This window comes from Cervus canadensis, chromosome 3 (assembly GCF_019320065.1).
Source record: "Cervus canadensis isolate Bull #8, Minnesota chromosome 3, ASM1932006v1, whole genome shotgun sequence".
Classification (NCBI taxonomy): Eukaryota; Metazoa; Chordata; class Mammalia; order Artiodactyla; family Cervidae; genus Cervus; species Cervus canadensis.
In genome coordinates this window covers 70,786,949-70,802,724 of record NC_057388.1, presented here as the reverse complement: position 1 = coordinate 70,802,724, position 15,776 = coordinate 70,786,949, and the positions used below count along the sequence as shown (strand labels likewise).

At 49.8% G+C, this 15,776-nt stretch overlaps 1 protein-coding gene across 7 annotated transcripts in view; it reads right to left on the bottom strand.

Annotated features, from left to right (window-relative positions):
* Window positions 1-15,776, bottom strand: part of TNS3 (tensin 3) — a 219,415-nt gene that overhangs the window by 11,470 nt on the left and 192,169 nt on the right. For all 7 annotated transcript variants that reach the window (XM_043463431.1, XM_043463429.1, XM_043463425.1 and 4 more), the window contains 5 exons: window positions 11,455-11,626; window positions 9,434-10,035; window positions 8,252-8,338; window positions 3,827-3,958; window positions 645-740 (listed from right to left, as the gene is read on the bottom strand). In XM_043463431.1, coding sequence (XP_043319366.1) covers window positions 645-740; window positions 3,827-3,958; window positions 8,252-8,338; window positions 9,434-10,035; window positions 11,455-11,626 — 1,089 coding nt within the window. The remainder of the gene's footprint in view (window positions 1-644; window positions 741-3,826; window positions 3,959-8,251; window positions 8,339-9,433; window positions 10,036-11,454; window positions 11,627-15,776) is intronic.

Sequence of the window (15,776 nt, the reverse complement as noted above, 5' to 3'; positions counted from 1 at the left end):
TAGGATGACACCTTATATTTTCAGCAACCTGCATACTCCATAACTGTGGGAATTTGTGCGAAGCTTCAGTGGAGTAGCAAGTTTAGCAGACGGCGAAGGGGCAGGTAACGGGAACTACAGATGATTCTCACCAAAGATATGCCATTGCCAATTTATAAAGAAAAAGTCACACAGCCTGCTGATTCTGAGACTGCTCCCACTGGCACCACCAAATTACCTGTGTAAGATGATGCTTTGGTTTGCTCAAGCCCTGCTTGTGAGTGCATGCCATCTTTTGGACACGCCTGCAGGGTCGAAAAATATCTATTCTCACCGGGAATCTGTGCTTTCCTTGTGCCTGGTGGACTCCCAACCTTGTCCATATTTCTCTGTTCGCTTGCATGGACCATACCTGATGGAACCTGCATTTCCAATCCTAGCACGGTGCATTTTATTTGCCTAGTTTTAAGAATGCTTTTTTTTTTTTTTTAAGAATGCTTTTAAGAACAATTTCATATACAGTTTATTTTAGAAATGATAACTGAGGGACCTAAAAATGGGGATGAAAAGTAGATGCTCTCTCTGAGTGAAGCCCCAGCAGAGTGATGGACCAAGCAGAGGGAGCTCATGGGTTCAGACACCATGTCAGGCGCTCAGCCACTTACCGAAATATGGTTCATTGGAGCACCCTTTCAACCGCACTCCTTTTGGGGTACACTCAATCAAAAAATGCCGAACAAGTTCATTGGCCAAATCTCCAGCTGTGGGGAGAGATTTAAAAGAAAGAGAAGAGTATTTTTTAAAATGAGAGCATGGAAGGATGAGAGAGCACAAAGAAGAATCTGGCCCCTGCAACAGGTAGGCTGCCAACAACCACTCCAGGAATAGCAGCTGGATTACAGGACAGTGGCTGAGCACTGCTTGGATGGGCAGCTAGAACTCCCTCCAGTGACCATGACTGGAGGTGGAGGAATCCTTGGGAAAGAGCCTCAAACATTCTGCGGAATTCCCAGTTATGGGAATGAGCAGCTAAGAACTGAGAACGTGGACCTCCAGCTCCTTCACCTCCTAAGAAGGAGAGCTTAGAAGGACCCAGACACAGCATGATGTCCAAGAATGAATCACTGGAAAGAGCTGGACGGGTGCCAGAGATCTGGGTAAGATTTAGCCAGGAGTCAGGTACCCAAGCCCCTCCTGAAAGCAAGCCCTCTAATCATGCTGCTACTACACTGTGTTCATGCCAGCCCACAAGCCCAAAAAGAAAGTGCATCCTGAAAAACCACAGAACGGCAAACTGTCTGGTGGTGGAAAAGTACAAATAACAGAAGAGAAAGAAGTCTCTGCTCTGTGCTAATGAATCCCACAGACCCTCACACTGTGTGCTGTGTCTCTGTCCTACCTCCTTCAGCACCCTCCCTGGGAATGTGTCTCCATGGGAACGGGTTTCCATGGGAACGTGTCTGCTGTAACTTCTAGCATTTCTGATGGCCGGATCTGCTAGAGGCAGATTTGGGCCCCACACCTGGCCCACAGCAGGTTCCCTGATAATGCTTATTATAAACAACAGTGACAAGTATCAACATCAGTGTCAGCATTTCGCAGGGGCAGTATAGCTGGTAGGAAAGGAAATGATCAGATTCCATAAAAGGCAGTACTGAATAAAAATGGGGAAAAGAACATTTTGCCATTCAGCTGTGGGAGGAAAATGATCCATGGCTTCTAAACTGAAGGGAGACCCAGAGTGTGGTCTGGATGCCAGTGGTGAGAAGTGACTCAGTGGGAAATCAGCTGTGTAGGGGTTTGGAGAACAGCCCCCGCCACACGTCTGTCGCTGTTCTGTCTCCGGGGTACCAGGGGTGGCTGGTGACTTGCTGGGCTTTTTCCTGGTTTAGTCAACTTTCCTCTCAGATCTGTCCTTACACTGTGAAATCCAAATGCCAGATCCAAGGGCTGGTTGAAGACTTGGCAGCCAGATACAATTTCACCAAGGGGACATCAGCAACACTGCATGTCCAGAAATCTGCTATTCTAAAATCCTCTATTTTGTTGCCTTCGCCTGAAGACTGAATCAATATTGACCTTAGAGGCAGGATGCACGCCTGGAGGTTAAGAATTATATACCACCGTCTGTATTTCCAAAAAAGACAACACATGCAGGAAAAAAAAAGTTTTGACCTAGCTTTGAAAGCTCCACATGAACACCAAGGGGGCAGAATCTGTGCTCATTCTGGTCCACCCTCCCCTCACCCAGGTGAGCCCAGGTGCCCCAGGAAGAGTCATGTGACCTGCTGACATTCCAGCCCACAATCTCCATTTAGGGGAAAAGAATCTTTTCCTGTTCCTTAGAGTTTGTGGCATAGTTGGTTAAAAAAAAAAAAAAGGTACAGCGGGCAGGATGAGATTAAAAAAAAAAAGAATAAACCAGAAGCCATATATTAGCGGACAGAGGAAAGGAGAAAGTCTATTGCTTTGTTGGGAACCAAGCTTGTCCTTGAGGGAGCAGTAAGAAAAGACCTGTTGATATTATATTTGAAAGGGTGGTTATCAGCATGAGCTCAGGAATTTTTTTCAACGGGTTTCCCAGGTGGCGTTAGTTGGATGAAGAACCTGCCTGCTAATGTAGGAGATGTAGGAAACATGAGTTCTATCCTGGGTTGGGAAGATCCCCTGGAGGAGGAAATGGCAACCCACTCCAGTATTCTTGCCTGGAGAATCCCATGGACAGAGGAGCCTGGTGGGCTGCAGTCCACAGGGCTGCAGAGTCGGACACGACTAAGTGACCAACACTTTCACTTTTCACATTCCCTAGCTCAGGTCCTAGAGAGGAGGAGTGATACTCTGATACCAAAGAGCAAACCTAGAGATTAGATTTTGGTTTCTAGATACTATTCCCCAATATAAAGAACCAAGGATCTTTAAAGAAATGGCTGGAGGAGGGGAAGTACAAGGTAAGCCTAAAACACACTTGCTTTCAGAAAGCTGGAGCACTCACGGACTAACGGGGGTATGTCAGAAGGACACGGGGTCACTGGAAGGGCCTTAACTAGTTAAATCCAGTATCCTTGGAAACCAAAAAGCCATGGTGGTGATGGATTATGAAACACAGAAAAGGGCACATAGGGGCTTCCCCACAAGGTTGTCACCTGTGGTTGGATACATACGTGTCGGCTTCATAATAATGTTTACCTATGCATGTAGGCATCGCAAACTCTTTTGTACCTGGTTATGTTCCTGACCGAAAACATTTCAAAGGTCAGAACCTGCCTGCACTACACATTATTCAGCTAGAATTTGCCATCAGTGCAATGTTGGACAAGAGATAGAGGAAGTCTTTGTCCTTTCCCCTGGGAAGGGAGAATCTAAAGACTTCAGGCTTGCACTGGCCTCATCTTCAATCCATCAAAATACTCTACAGGGTGTAGGAACAAGAACCGTGTATACTGTATGCCACCTTCTATGTAAGAGAAAAGGAAAAATGCCTATTCATGTGCACTGAATAGATAGTGAGAAGACAGAGGAATTTATTACAGATGTTTACCCACAGGAGGCAAGAGGGACTGAGGCAGACAGGGCTGAAAATGGAAACAAAGACTTCTGATCAGAGGCCTTGCTTCACTGCTCTGAACACTGGGATGGATCACCCATCAAAACAAGTTAAAAAAAAAAGAAAAAGGAAATTAAAAAAAATTAATCTTTCTTCTTGAGTTAGGACAGTACTTACTAAAATATACCTGAAAAAAATAAATACTAAGAGGAAAACCTATGAGTGCTGTTGCAGGTCATCCACCACCTCATGGGGACGAAGGGAACTGGCAGGCGAGGGCCCGCTGAGCCTAGCAGGACCCACCTTTCTTGTTCATCTGCAGCACAGAGGGCGGCGGTGTGGCCACCTTCATGGCCAGGCCGTAGGCGCCTCGGAAGGAGTGGCTGTCCCTGACGATGAAGGACCCGGGCTCCTTGTCCTTCAGCATGGCGATGGCTGCGGAGGGGAGCAGAGAGACGTGAGTGTCTGCGGGGGACGCCACGGCCTGACCCCACTTATGGCCATGACAAGGGTAAGGGAGCCTGCAATGACCCGAAGTTCCATGGGGGCCTGACTGTAAAAGACACAGGGGCACAGGGTGGCCCGTCCTTCAGATCACAAAGGTGCTGCCTCCACACTCAACTCCTGTTAACCCCGCAGCATCTTTGAAGCCCAAGTGACGACCCCACCTGACAGCCCAGGAGCCGAGGCCCCCTGATTCCCGCCAGCCCAGGCCTCCGCACACAGCGCGAGGAGCAGGGGGTCAGGCAGGGCCACCCCTTGGTCCCCGCCGTGGCCCTGTCCTACGGTTCCCTGCGTGGCATTGTTCTTAGAGATTCTGGAACATGCACTTTCAACTTTTCATAGGAGGAAAGAAATTTCCAATCATACTTTCTGAAGACTGTGGATGTGCCCCCAAAGTTACTGAATGTTTAATAAAGTCCCAAGACTTGGCCCAGGGGATGGCCATAGGTGGCCCTTTGTCCCGCGGCTCTGAGGCAGGGGTGGCGATTGTGGCCAGTTGTTTCCAGTCTGGACGAGGCTGTGAACCCCTGTTTGATGTGGCCAATGAGGGCCATGAAATGCACCTGGCGTTGCCCCTGCCATCTGCCCCAGTGAGGCTGAAACACAGGGAGCTCTAATATCCCTCCCCTTGCAGCTCAAAGTCCGGCCTCCCAGGTTCTGGGCTCAGGATACAGGAAAAAAGAGGGATGGGTTAGTGTCACAGTATCCTAAAGTTGATGCGGCCCAGACACCAGTGAGAATTTTCTCCAGTAACCAGAACACCTCTTAAGATTTCTTTTATACATTTTACGAAAAGAAAACTAGGGATTTAAAGTATAAAGCACTACACAATGATAGCCATGGGAATGCCGCCTTTCTGTAGAGCCCAAGGCCCTGTCTGGAGTAGAACGGACCGGACATTAACCCGGGAGTGGCTGGAAGCACCGTCAGCAACAGGAAATAACCCCAGAGAGCCCCCTGTTCCAGGCCCTCTGTGTACCCTGACTCCAGCCCCAACCCTACAACATGGCATTTGCTTGGTTGCAGACAAAACAGCCAGTTTCTTCTACACCTTCTTCCATGCACTGCCCCAGCCCCTGGCAGGACGGCCCTAAGCATGAGCTTATGCACATGGTGGGGAAGAAGCAGAGGAAAGCACACGCTCTCTAAGGGGAGGGGGCCTGGTGTGACCCCAGGGGTGCAAGTCTGACATGTGGAGCCACAGCCTACCTGCTGCTCTGGCACCCCAAGACGGGTGGGGAGCAGACACCAGGGAGCCAGGCCCATGCAGCAGGTCTTGTCTCATAACATGTTTTCTGATTATGGGGGCTGAACACGTTATTTTTTTAAAGTAGGGGAAAGATCACTTACAGAAGTTATCTTTTTCAATTGTGATAACCTCACCAGAGCCTTTTCTTTGTAAGTCATGATTTTACTTCACTGTGGTACAAAGAAGTGCCCTGGCCTCGTGGGCAGCAGACTTCTGGGTGGCAGAGGGAAGGCTGGCTCCTCTCTGGCCCATTCTCCCCTCTCAGGCCTCCCCTTCTCCACCCATCACCAGGCCACCTGGGCACAAGAGAGCCTGAGGGCCATGCTGGACTCATTGTTTCTGAAACAGAAATGAACCCTTGCTGAGTTGTGTGAATGAGCTAGTGTACCTCCAGGGGCAAGGCCAGGTCTGCCGCGTGGCTGCAGGGGCGGCAGCCGCATCCTTATCACCTCTCTCCCTGCAGCTGGAGCTTTCAAGGACGCTGGAGCAGAGACCAGAGAGCGCAGCTGGTACAGTCATACTTAATTTCTACTTTAGGCTTTCCCTTCTGGCACAGTGGATACGAATCCGCCTGCTGATGTAGGGGACACGGGTTTGACCCCTGGTCTGGGAAGTTTCCACATGCCATGCTCAGAGCAACTAAGCCCGTGAACCACAACTACTCAGCCCAAGTGCTGCAAGTACTGAAGCCCAAGCACCCAGAGTCTGCGCTCCGCAACAAAAGAAGCCACCACAATGAGGAGCCCATGCACCACCGCAATGAAAAGTAGCCCTGGCTCGCTGTAACTAGAGAAAGCCTACATAAAGCAACGAAGACCCAGTGCAGCCAAAAATAAATAAATTAAGAAAAAATTTTCTACTTTACTTTGGAGCCCCTTTTCTCCTGAGGTTTTTAGGTTCACCTTTACAAAAACTCCCAAGGAACTAACCTTTCCATAGTAATATGTGAACAGCTGTGCCCCAAAACAGGCTATAGGTTTTCTCCCCCTCCTGCACCTTCCTGAAATTTCATCACAGTTTTTCCAGAAAACGGCACATCCCAGCAGTTACAACAAAACCCACAAGAGGCTTTCTTCCATTTGGTGAAGTTGGCACACCCACCAGAGCATTCGTCTGTGTAGGTGTTGTCTGCACAAAATATCCAGAAAATAGAAGAGGTTCCACTTTTGGAGTTCAACTGGAAAAATCAATGCTCCATGCATATATTAGCTATTTTGAGATGGGGTCCACCCCAAAGAAATATTTTTAAATGCATGGCTAAGGTGGCTCAGACAGTAAAGAATCCACCTGCAGTGTGGGAGACCTGGGTTGGATCTCTGGGTTGGGAAGATCCCCTGGAGGAGGGCATGGCAACCCATTCAAGTATTCTTGCCTGGAGAATCCCATGGACAGAGGAGCCTGGCGGGCTACAGTCCATGGAGTTATAAAGAGTCGGACATAAATGAGCGAATAAGCATAGCAAGATTAGGCAAATGACAACAAAGACTCCTACTGCCCAGCAGATGCCGGCAAGGGAGGCTCCCTCCACCCAGAGTCTCTCCCCCACACGCTATGAGGCAGGCTGTGCCACCCCTGTCTTGCAGGACCTGCCGGGCGCACTCCAACCAAGCCTGCCTCTTTATTCAGAGAAGGAGACAGTCCAGCCCAGCCTTCACCCTGGTCTGAAAGGCTGAGCCGCTGGAGTAGGGTGGTCTGTGTAGAATACTCTAGAACAAGGTCCTCAATGAGCACTTCTCAGGGTCTGTGGGCTGGATGAGGCACTGGGCACTAGAGCTAAGGGGACTCTTGCAACCAGAGCAGGGAGGGGACAGGAACGGAGCATCTGGCCACACCAGAGCCTGAGACGTGGTGAGCGCCCACAACACAAAGGCCAATTCAGGGACTCAGAAGCAGCTCCGGGCCAAGAGGGTTCCCCCCACACGACATGACAATGGGTCCATTGAGCTCATGGGAAGAAAGGCACATTCTTACCATTTTTATTATCTGCCTAATTGAGTATAAGAATTTCTATGAAAAAGTTGGACGGCGCTGTTTTCCAGCCATTTAACTATTCACATCCAGGCATTTCTGAGGAATTCCCCAGGAGAGCAGTTCTCACTTTCTTCCCCAAGTTGAGATCCCAGCACAGAGCAGCAGTTCACCATGTGTTTAGCACGCCTGGCCGCTGGAAGACCCGCCATCCCCTTTCTCAGCCCAGCACCCCCAGCCACCCTGGGGAACCGCCTTCCTGGGCATCCTGACCAGCGTCTGCCAGCCCCCTAGCCAGTTCCATGTCATCCTCTCCGAGAGAGGCCTGGGAGTGATGAGCCCACAGGCATCACCTCCAGGGAGGACGATAGCACCTCGCAGGGACCTCAGGAATTTCTGCTGAAGGAGTGAGTGCTGATCGCCTAAGGTCCTGTCCCAGAGGGCCCACCACTAACGGCATGCCAGCTTCCTTCTGGGACATCTCTTACATTCATGTTCTAGTAAAAAGTGACATGCAACTTAGCTGCTCAACAGTACTGACCATTTCTCATATTTGTCAGCATCTTAAGACTGAACTGCACACCCAGAGTCACTCTGCTATGTGTGCGAGAACTGGGCTAAGGCTGCCAGCAGTCTGTCCTTCTGATGTGACACAGGCAGGTTAATGCCCATTAATAGGAAAGACACTTTTTCCCCCTGACATTCCCCTGAGGCTGGGACCCATGACACTCATCACAATCTGCGGCCATCGTGGGCAACACCGGCTAGACCTTGGCTGCTGGAAGCCACCAGAAATTACACCCCCAACACTGGAATGACCTTGGCTGGTGCCCTTCCTGGCTGGTTCCCTCCTTAGGGATGATGTTTTCCAATAAAAGCTTAAAGGTCGTAGCCTTTCCCCCGAGGTGGGTAATGAAGTGCAGGCCTTGCTCTAACTCATCCATCCCCAGGCGATGCCTCCCCGACACTCCTACCCTACACACAGGGTCCTCATCTGGCCCACGCACCTTGCTCTCTGGAGATGTCCGCCTTGTACCAGAACTTGGATGTGTCCTGAACAAAGTTCACAGACACGTGCTTATCACCTGGATTATCTGCAAAACAAAATTTAAAAACAGTAACTGTGAAGGGCGTTTTTTTATTGCAACCTCTCACCTCAAAGGGACCTAGAAGCTCAAAGTCCCACCCCAGGTGAGAGCACTCTATTTAATTACAGGGGAGAAGCCTGACACGGAGCAGGGAGTGGCTGTTTGATAACAGAAAACACGAAGACAGCAGGACGCCTCCACGATTGGGCTCCCCATTTCACCCACACGTAGTTAGAAAGACAGGAAGCATGCAGAGCAAGGCTGGGGTCCCTCACTCCCATCAGTGTCTAACCCTTTCTTCTACACTTGAAACATTAGACAATTAAATTTCAAGTGCATTTTTTAAAATTTTATTTACTATTACAGAGCACTGACTCCAAGTGGAAGGGAAAAAGATAGAACCACCGTGGTTCTATAGAACCAGCATTTTCTGCTGTTGAACGAAATCTAATATGAATAAATGCAGAAGTGCGTGCATGCTCAGTCATGTCTGACTCTGCAACTCTATGGACAATAGCCCACCAAGTTCCTCTGTCCATGGGATTCTCCAGGCAAGAATACTGGAGCAGGCTGCCATTTCGTCCTACAGGGAATCTTTCCGCCTCAGGGATCGAGTCGCCGGCACTGGGAAAAGGGTTCTTTACCACTAGGGTCACCTGGCAAGCCCAGGTGAATTAAGAGGCAGCTCTAGATTGCTATTTTCCTTTGGGCTAGGCTAGGATTCCCCTGGTGGCTCAGTCGGTAAAGAATCCGCCTACAATGTGGGACATGTGGGTTTGATCCCTGGATTAGGAAGGATCCCCCAGAGGAAGGCATGGCAACCCACGCCAGTATTTTTGCTTGGAGAATTCCATGGACAGAGGAGCCTGGCAGGCTACAGTCCATGGGGCCACAGAACCGGATACAACTGAGTAACTAACTTTATGTTTGTTACAGTGAGATGGAAAAGCCCCCGAAGGCTATGGATTCTTCTGTCAAGGCACTCAGCCCAGTAACAGCACTGGTGCTCACTGGGCTGGCCGAGCCGTAACCCCAGGTGCTTCCCTGCCCGAGGGCAGGCTTGAGCACAAGAATGGGCCCTACCCATGGAGACGCACGTACCTGGGAAAGGTGCTGCCCCCTCGGCGGCCTTGGAAAAGTCCGGGATGATGTTTGGAAAAGGGATGCTCATGGTACTCCCGCTGTGAGGACTGGAGAAGCCGCTGGAGGATGGCGAGACGGAGCCAAAAGACCGATCTCCCTCTGAGGTCCTCTTCTTCTCAGGAAGGGGCGGCTGCCCGGGCAGAGCCAGTCCCGGGCCCTGCAGGACCGGGCTGTGGTGGCCGCTGTGTCCAGGCGCCACCGTGACAAAGCCGTGGGACAGGAAGCTGTTGTCGGCAGCCTCAGCTGCTGTCAGTGAGTTGCTGGGGGCCTGGGCTGCTCCGTGGGAATTGGCCAACAAGGCCCCAGGGTCCTCCCCGGCGGGGAGCCCACCTCCCGCCATGGGGGCAGTGCTGAAGCTCAGGAAGGCCTGGCTGCTCGGGGGACCCAGAGCTTCCGGCGGCTCCGCCATGGACAGCTCGGGGCCGTGGAAGGATGTCTGGAGGTCGGCAGGCGGGAAGTGGGGCCGCACGGGGCCATCCTTGCCAGGCCGGCTGCCCCCCAGGAGGGTCAGCGTGGACTTGGGGCTGGTCTCCACCCACTGGTGCTCAGCTGAGGAAGGGCTGTTCAAAAGACAAATGGCGAGACAATGACGTATCCAGAGAGAATTAGCATTGGTTAATTAGGGGAATTAGTCTAATTAGCCCTGGAATTAGCATAGGTTCCCACATGACGGGGACGAGAGGCAGGGTACTGAGGTTCCCCTTGCAGCAGCATGGGGCTCCCCAAATATAAGAACTCAGGCCCTGCTTCTCCAGCCTCCCACCTGACCATTCACCCCAGATGCTCAGTCCACAAGCTCGGGGAGAGGAGGTGGCCCTCCCTGCCTCTATAGCCTGTGTGCCTCTTCCTTCCCACTCTGACCTGCAAAGTCCCCTCTTCTCTTCAGTTCAAGCCACAGCTCCGCTGTGTCCTGACTTTGAAGCCCTCCCTGCCCGTGTCCACGTGAGCACGGGGATTAGCAGTATCCTTCCTCTGGTCCCAACACACAGGCACCAACCAGGTATCTGCTTAAACCCCCTCTCCCGTTTTCTTCTTCCCCAGGCCCAACATCGGTCCCACACTGTCGACTTTCAATAAGGGCTTGCAGGACCACTGACTGATTAAGGATACCAGTAAAAACACAAGAGATTACCATATCAGAAATGGGAAATTCCAACAGTAAGAATCCTGAAGGAGGTTCAAGAAGGAGGGGACATAGGTATATCTATGGCTGATTCATGTTGATGTTTGGCAGACACCAACACAATATTGTAAAGCAATTATCCTTCAATTAAAAATGAGTAAACTTCATTATAAAAAGAATATTAGAAACTATATTTATAAATATAGAAAGACAAGTAACACGTATATCTCACTAGCAAACATGTATTTGCTGTGTGTGTAATGTTAAGTCTTGATATGCAACATGCCCCTTTTTTTGTAAAGAAATGAGGTGGGATTCAGGGTGATAACTGCAGAGTAATGTGCCCCCAAGTAAAAGACACAGAAATGCTTCCTACCCTGAGCATGTGAATTTGTACTAGGGCAGTCCTTTGTGAAGCAGAAATAGGACATTTCTGTTTGTCCATGACCCTCTACACCCCAGGCTTTCCCAAACACTAGCACAAATTCCTTTTTTCCCCCGAGAGCAGTGCATCCTGCCTGCCCTCCCCACTCCCAGCCTGCAGCCCTGGGCAGGCCCCCTCCTAGCTTGACCATTGTACCCCCTTTCCAGCCTCAGCTCAGACAATGCCTTCAAAGTCCTTAACTGGCTGCTGGGCCCAGACTCGAAGAGCGGCGTGTTCCTTGAGCACCCCACCTGCTAAAAGTGAAGGTGGACACAGGAGTTTTTATTTTGACACATTTTTGAAGACTGATGGCTGTCAGTACACAAGGTGGCCCAGTGTCGTGTGGAGGACGAGACCCCTGCCCCTTCCCTCTGTGGTGTTCAGGTTGGGGTCTGTAAGAGCAGCCTGTGTTTGGTTCAGTGACCACCTTACCTCCCTCTCCGCTGGCTGGGGCTGTTGCCGGAAATGGTGCAGGAGGATGTGAATGCCCGCTGGAAGGAGGGCGCCGTGGGCATGTCGGCCCGGAGCATCGTGGGTTTGGGTCCAACAGGGCTCTCTGACATCCCCACAGAATGACTGAGAATCTCAGGGCAGCCTCGGGGTTCTGGAGCAAGGAAACATGAGCAGACTGTAAGCAACAGTGCCACTTGCGAAGCTTTCTGCTGCAGAAGGAGGTGACCTGACTCCACCAAGTGCAGGCTCCTCTTTCCCAGAACATTTCCAAAGGGGAAATAGCTGGCTGGTCCCTGCGGCTATCAACACATACTCATGGGTATCATCAGTGAGTAAGCTGAGGACCAGTTTACTCTGATACACTTACCGCCCCAATGAGATAAACCATTTCTCACTCTAGAAATGGCAAGGTCTCCATGCAAACCAAAGAAAGTGCAAACTAGCAGCTGTGGGGTGGGTGAGCAACTGATGAGTCATGTGCTTTCAGCTAACACTTATCTCCGCTAGCACAGCCCTGCCTGCAATGTCTTCACCCCCAGGAGGTGCAAAGACCACCTGGCCTGACTCTTGTCAAGGGAGGATGAGAAGCCAAACACCAGGAAACCCTGCCTGACACCCCACAAACCCCAGGCAACTTCACATGTTCCACTGACCAGATGTCCACCCTGCTTACAGTCTAGCATCGCTACTATTTCTGCGTATTTTTTAAAATATGCAAAATATTTTTAAAAACTAATTTTTGAGAACTAGACAAATCTACAATAGTCAATAAATAATAAAATAACACTATGAGAAATATAATTTATTTTGCTTTCTGCCTTAAAACAAGGGAGGATTGATCAGAAAATAATAAAGCTGAAAAAATTTCACATTACTCATGTTACTGAGCTCCATCCATCACAGTCCATCCACCTATCTATCCATCCATCCACTCATCCATCCATTTATCCAACCATCTAACATCTATCTATCCATCTATCAATTTATCTATAATTTTTGGACACAATATAAAATATTTATTTAAAAAACTGATCAGGCATTCCAGGTAACAAAACAAAAAATGAAAAAAGAAAAAGGAAAACACATCCACAGGTAATACAAGCACTGGAGTTAAAAGGCACAAATTTTAAAAGGGAAGCTGCAGTGGCTTAGTGGCAAAGAATTCACTTGCCAATGCAAGAGATGCCAGAGATGCAGGTTCAATCCCTGGGTTGGGAAGATCCCCTGGAGGAGGAAATGGCAACCCACTCCAGTATTCTTGCCTAGAGAACCCCATGGACAGAGGAGCCTTGTGGGCTACAGTCCATGAAGTCACTAAGAGTCTGACACGACTGACTGACTAAGCAATTCAGCACCAAACTGAAAATGTTTCAGAAAATATAAGACAAGAGAGAATTTCACCAGAGACCTGGAGTCCCTTAAGAATAATCAAACAGCAAACCTAAAACTTAAAAACACAATTAATACAATTAAGTCTTAGGTCAATGATTGTAACAGCAGACTAGAGACAGCTGAAATGATGACTGGTCCAGAGGAAAATATCCAGCCTGAAGCCATCAGAGGAAAAGGATGGAAAAGAGGAGAAAGATATGTGAGACATGATGAAAAATTCTAACAGGTATAACTGGAGTTTAAGAAGGGGTGGAGAAATTCAGTGAGGCAGAATCAATACTGGAAAATATATTTACTGAGAATTTCCCGAAACAGACTAAAGAAATCTAAAGCCACAAGTTGTTTTTTTTTTTTTTAATCATGAAATCTAAGCAGGATAAGTAAAAGACAACTACACTTAATTATTTAATAGTAAAACTTTTGAAAATCAATGACAAACTTAAACAGAGCACTTGTCCCATTTTGGGAGGAGGGTGGTATCCAAATTCTGTGTTAATTCTTTTAAACCTTTAGTAAACTTTTGATTACAGAAAAGTCGAGTGCTACTGTTCTATTGGTACAAAATTCACTCTAAGCCCCTGGATGGATGCTGCCCGCACCCAGCTGCAAACGCTCCATGATCACTCAGAGCTGGGTGTGCTAATGTCAGAGTCACACACAAGGCTAGTGTGTCTCCTGCTATGACTCACCTATAAATTCCTAGAGCAGATGCAGTCATCCTCCTTATGCTGTTTAACTGCCCCCCTGCCAGCACAACATCCTACAGCAAATTTTCTAAAATAAATGTTTGCTGAATGAATTAACCAAGAGGATGGTCTCCAAAGCCCAGCCTTCAATATTTCTGATTGAAGTGGGACAGAAAAGCAAAGATGCATGGTGTTTCAGATATTCCGCTGCACCCACACTTCTCTTCCTGATGACAAAATTACATCTTCAGTTACATCCGCCTGTGTTCATTTTCTACTTCAGAAATGTACTTGCTGAGCACCAGCTAGCTCTTAGCACTCAAATCAGCATTGCATCAGGGAGCATGTGAATTGCAGCCTGTGAGCTCCAGAAAGACCTGCAGGAGGAAATGTTTCTATCTAGAGAGAGTTCGATTTCTGGAGGAAGTGGTATCTGACTGTATCTTGGAAGGCTGGTGGGATTCTGATAGATCAAAGGGTATGTGCATAACGGTGCACTGGGCACCATCCGTGGACTCGTGCTCACAGGGTCAGAGAAACCTCCACTGTTCACTCCTGGCCCCTTCACTGAACTGGCAGCTGGTGGGAGCTTCAGGTCAGTCATGCTATGAATGAGTTAGCAGAGATGCAGAGGGAAAAGGACAGGGCAGGACAAAGGATGCAGATATGGCTCAGGAGACTGGCGAGAAGTGAGCAGACGCTGTGCCCATCAGCCCTACAGTCCCACGTGAAGGAGCAGCACAGATCCAGCATGTCAAGGATCAGAAAAATGGTTTGGGACTTCCCTGGTCGTCCAGTGGTTAAGAATCCACCTGCCAATGCAGGGGGACATGGGTTCAATCCCTGGTCCAAGAAGATTCCACAGGCTGCTGAGCAGCCAAGCCTGTGTGCTACAATTACTAAGTTCACACGCCCTAGAGCTAAAGTGCTACAACCAGAGAGTTGCCCCCACTTGCTGCAGAGAAAGCCCGCATGCAGCAGTGAAGACCCAGCTCAGTCAAAAATAAATAAATAAAACATTTTTAAAAAGAAAAGAAAAACAGTTTATCCATTAAGTCTAGCACACCTGCTTCAGGGCTGCTTGAGTATGTCATGGGCCACAAGCGAATGGCGCGAGCATGCACACAGTACCTACTCACAGGGTCAGTTCCTCTGCTACCGAGGTTGCTCTCGGTGGTCCCCATGCAGGGACAGGGCCTGCGTGTCAGCGAGTCCAGGGGCCATAGGAATCCCAGCTACCTCAGGAATCCTACACCACCCTCATGTGGCGCACAGGAGGCCCAGCAAAGGAGAAGCAGCCAAAGGAAAATGAGATCCCACTTTGTGCTGTTATCACGCTGCCTGTTCCAGAAAACAACAAGCACAGTGCTTCCCGTGAAAGTGGCTTTGTTCCTAACGCAGCTAGACCCAGCTCTGGGGCACGTGGCTGGGTTTGGTGCCTTCTGCTCAGATCAGCCCCTGCCAGGGCAACAGGATTTAACCCCTAAGGGGGTGGCCCAGCACTTCAGAGTGGAAGTCCCGGCTTCCTGGTCCCTCCGCGTGCTCAGAGATGCAAAGGGTACCAAGAATGGGGCCTCGTGGGAGGTAAGGGCACACTCTTCATTCTCCAAGCAGTGGGGCACTGCCCCCTAGCCCCACTGGGAATCTAGAAGATTCCATAAGAAGAGGGGTCCCACACGGTTGGAGAAGGACCCTGAAATCTGAGTTCAAGTACAGACGGAGACACCAGTCACGTGAGTCAAGCCTGCAGACCCTTCTGCAAGAATCTGCCTCATTTATCAAAGTGTGCGTGCCCTGAGAGCAGGAAGGATGTATCCTGACTGGTTTTTGTTCAGCTTGCACATTTGCCATTCACAGTTGAACAATATGTGAAATTTCTGAAAGGAGAACCGTCCATGGGCCCTGCTGCCTACTGGGGACTCGGGGTCAGGGCTCTGTCTTCTCAGCTCTGGACCCAGAAGGAGGCTCAGGGGTGCAGTGACAGCCGTGGGAGCAGATAAGAATTTCGAGATGAGAGCAGTTCTGCAGGCGTTGGTCCCAGCTGCCTTTTCCCCGCCCTGGACACCACAGACAGCATGTCCATTTGTCCTAAACCAACGACATAAGGGGCTCCCGGACAGTGAGGCTTCCAGGGCCACGGCTGCCATTAGGGTGTGTCCACAGGTGCGGGGGAACTAGGGCCTCCACGGACACTGCTGGACACCCCCTGCACGCCGGAGCCCT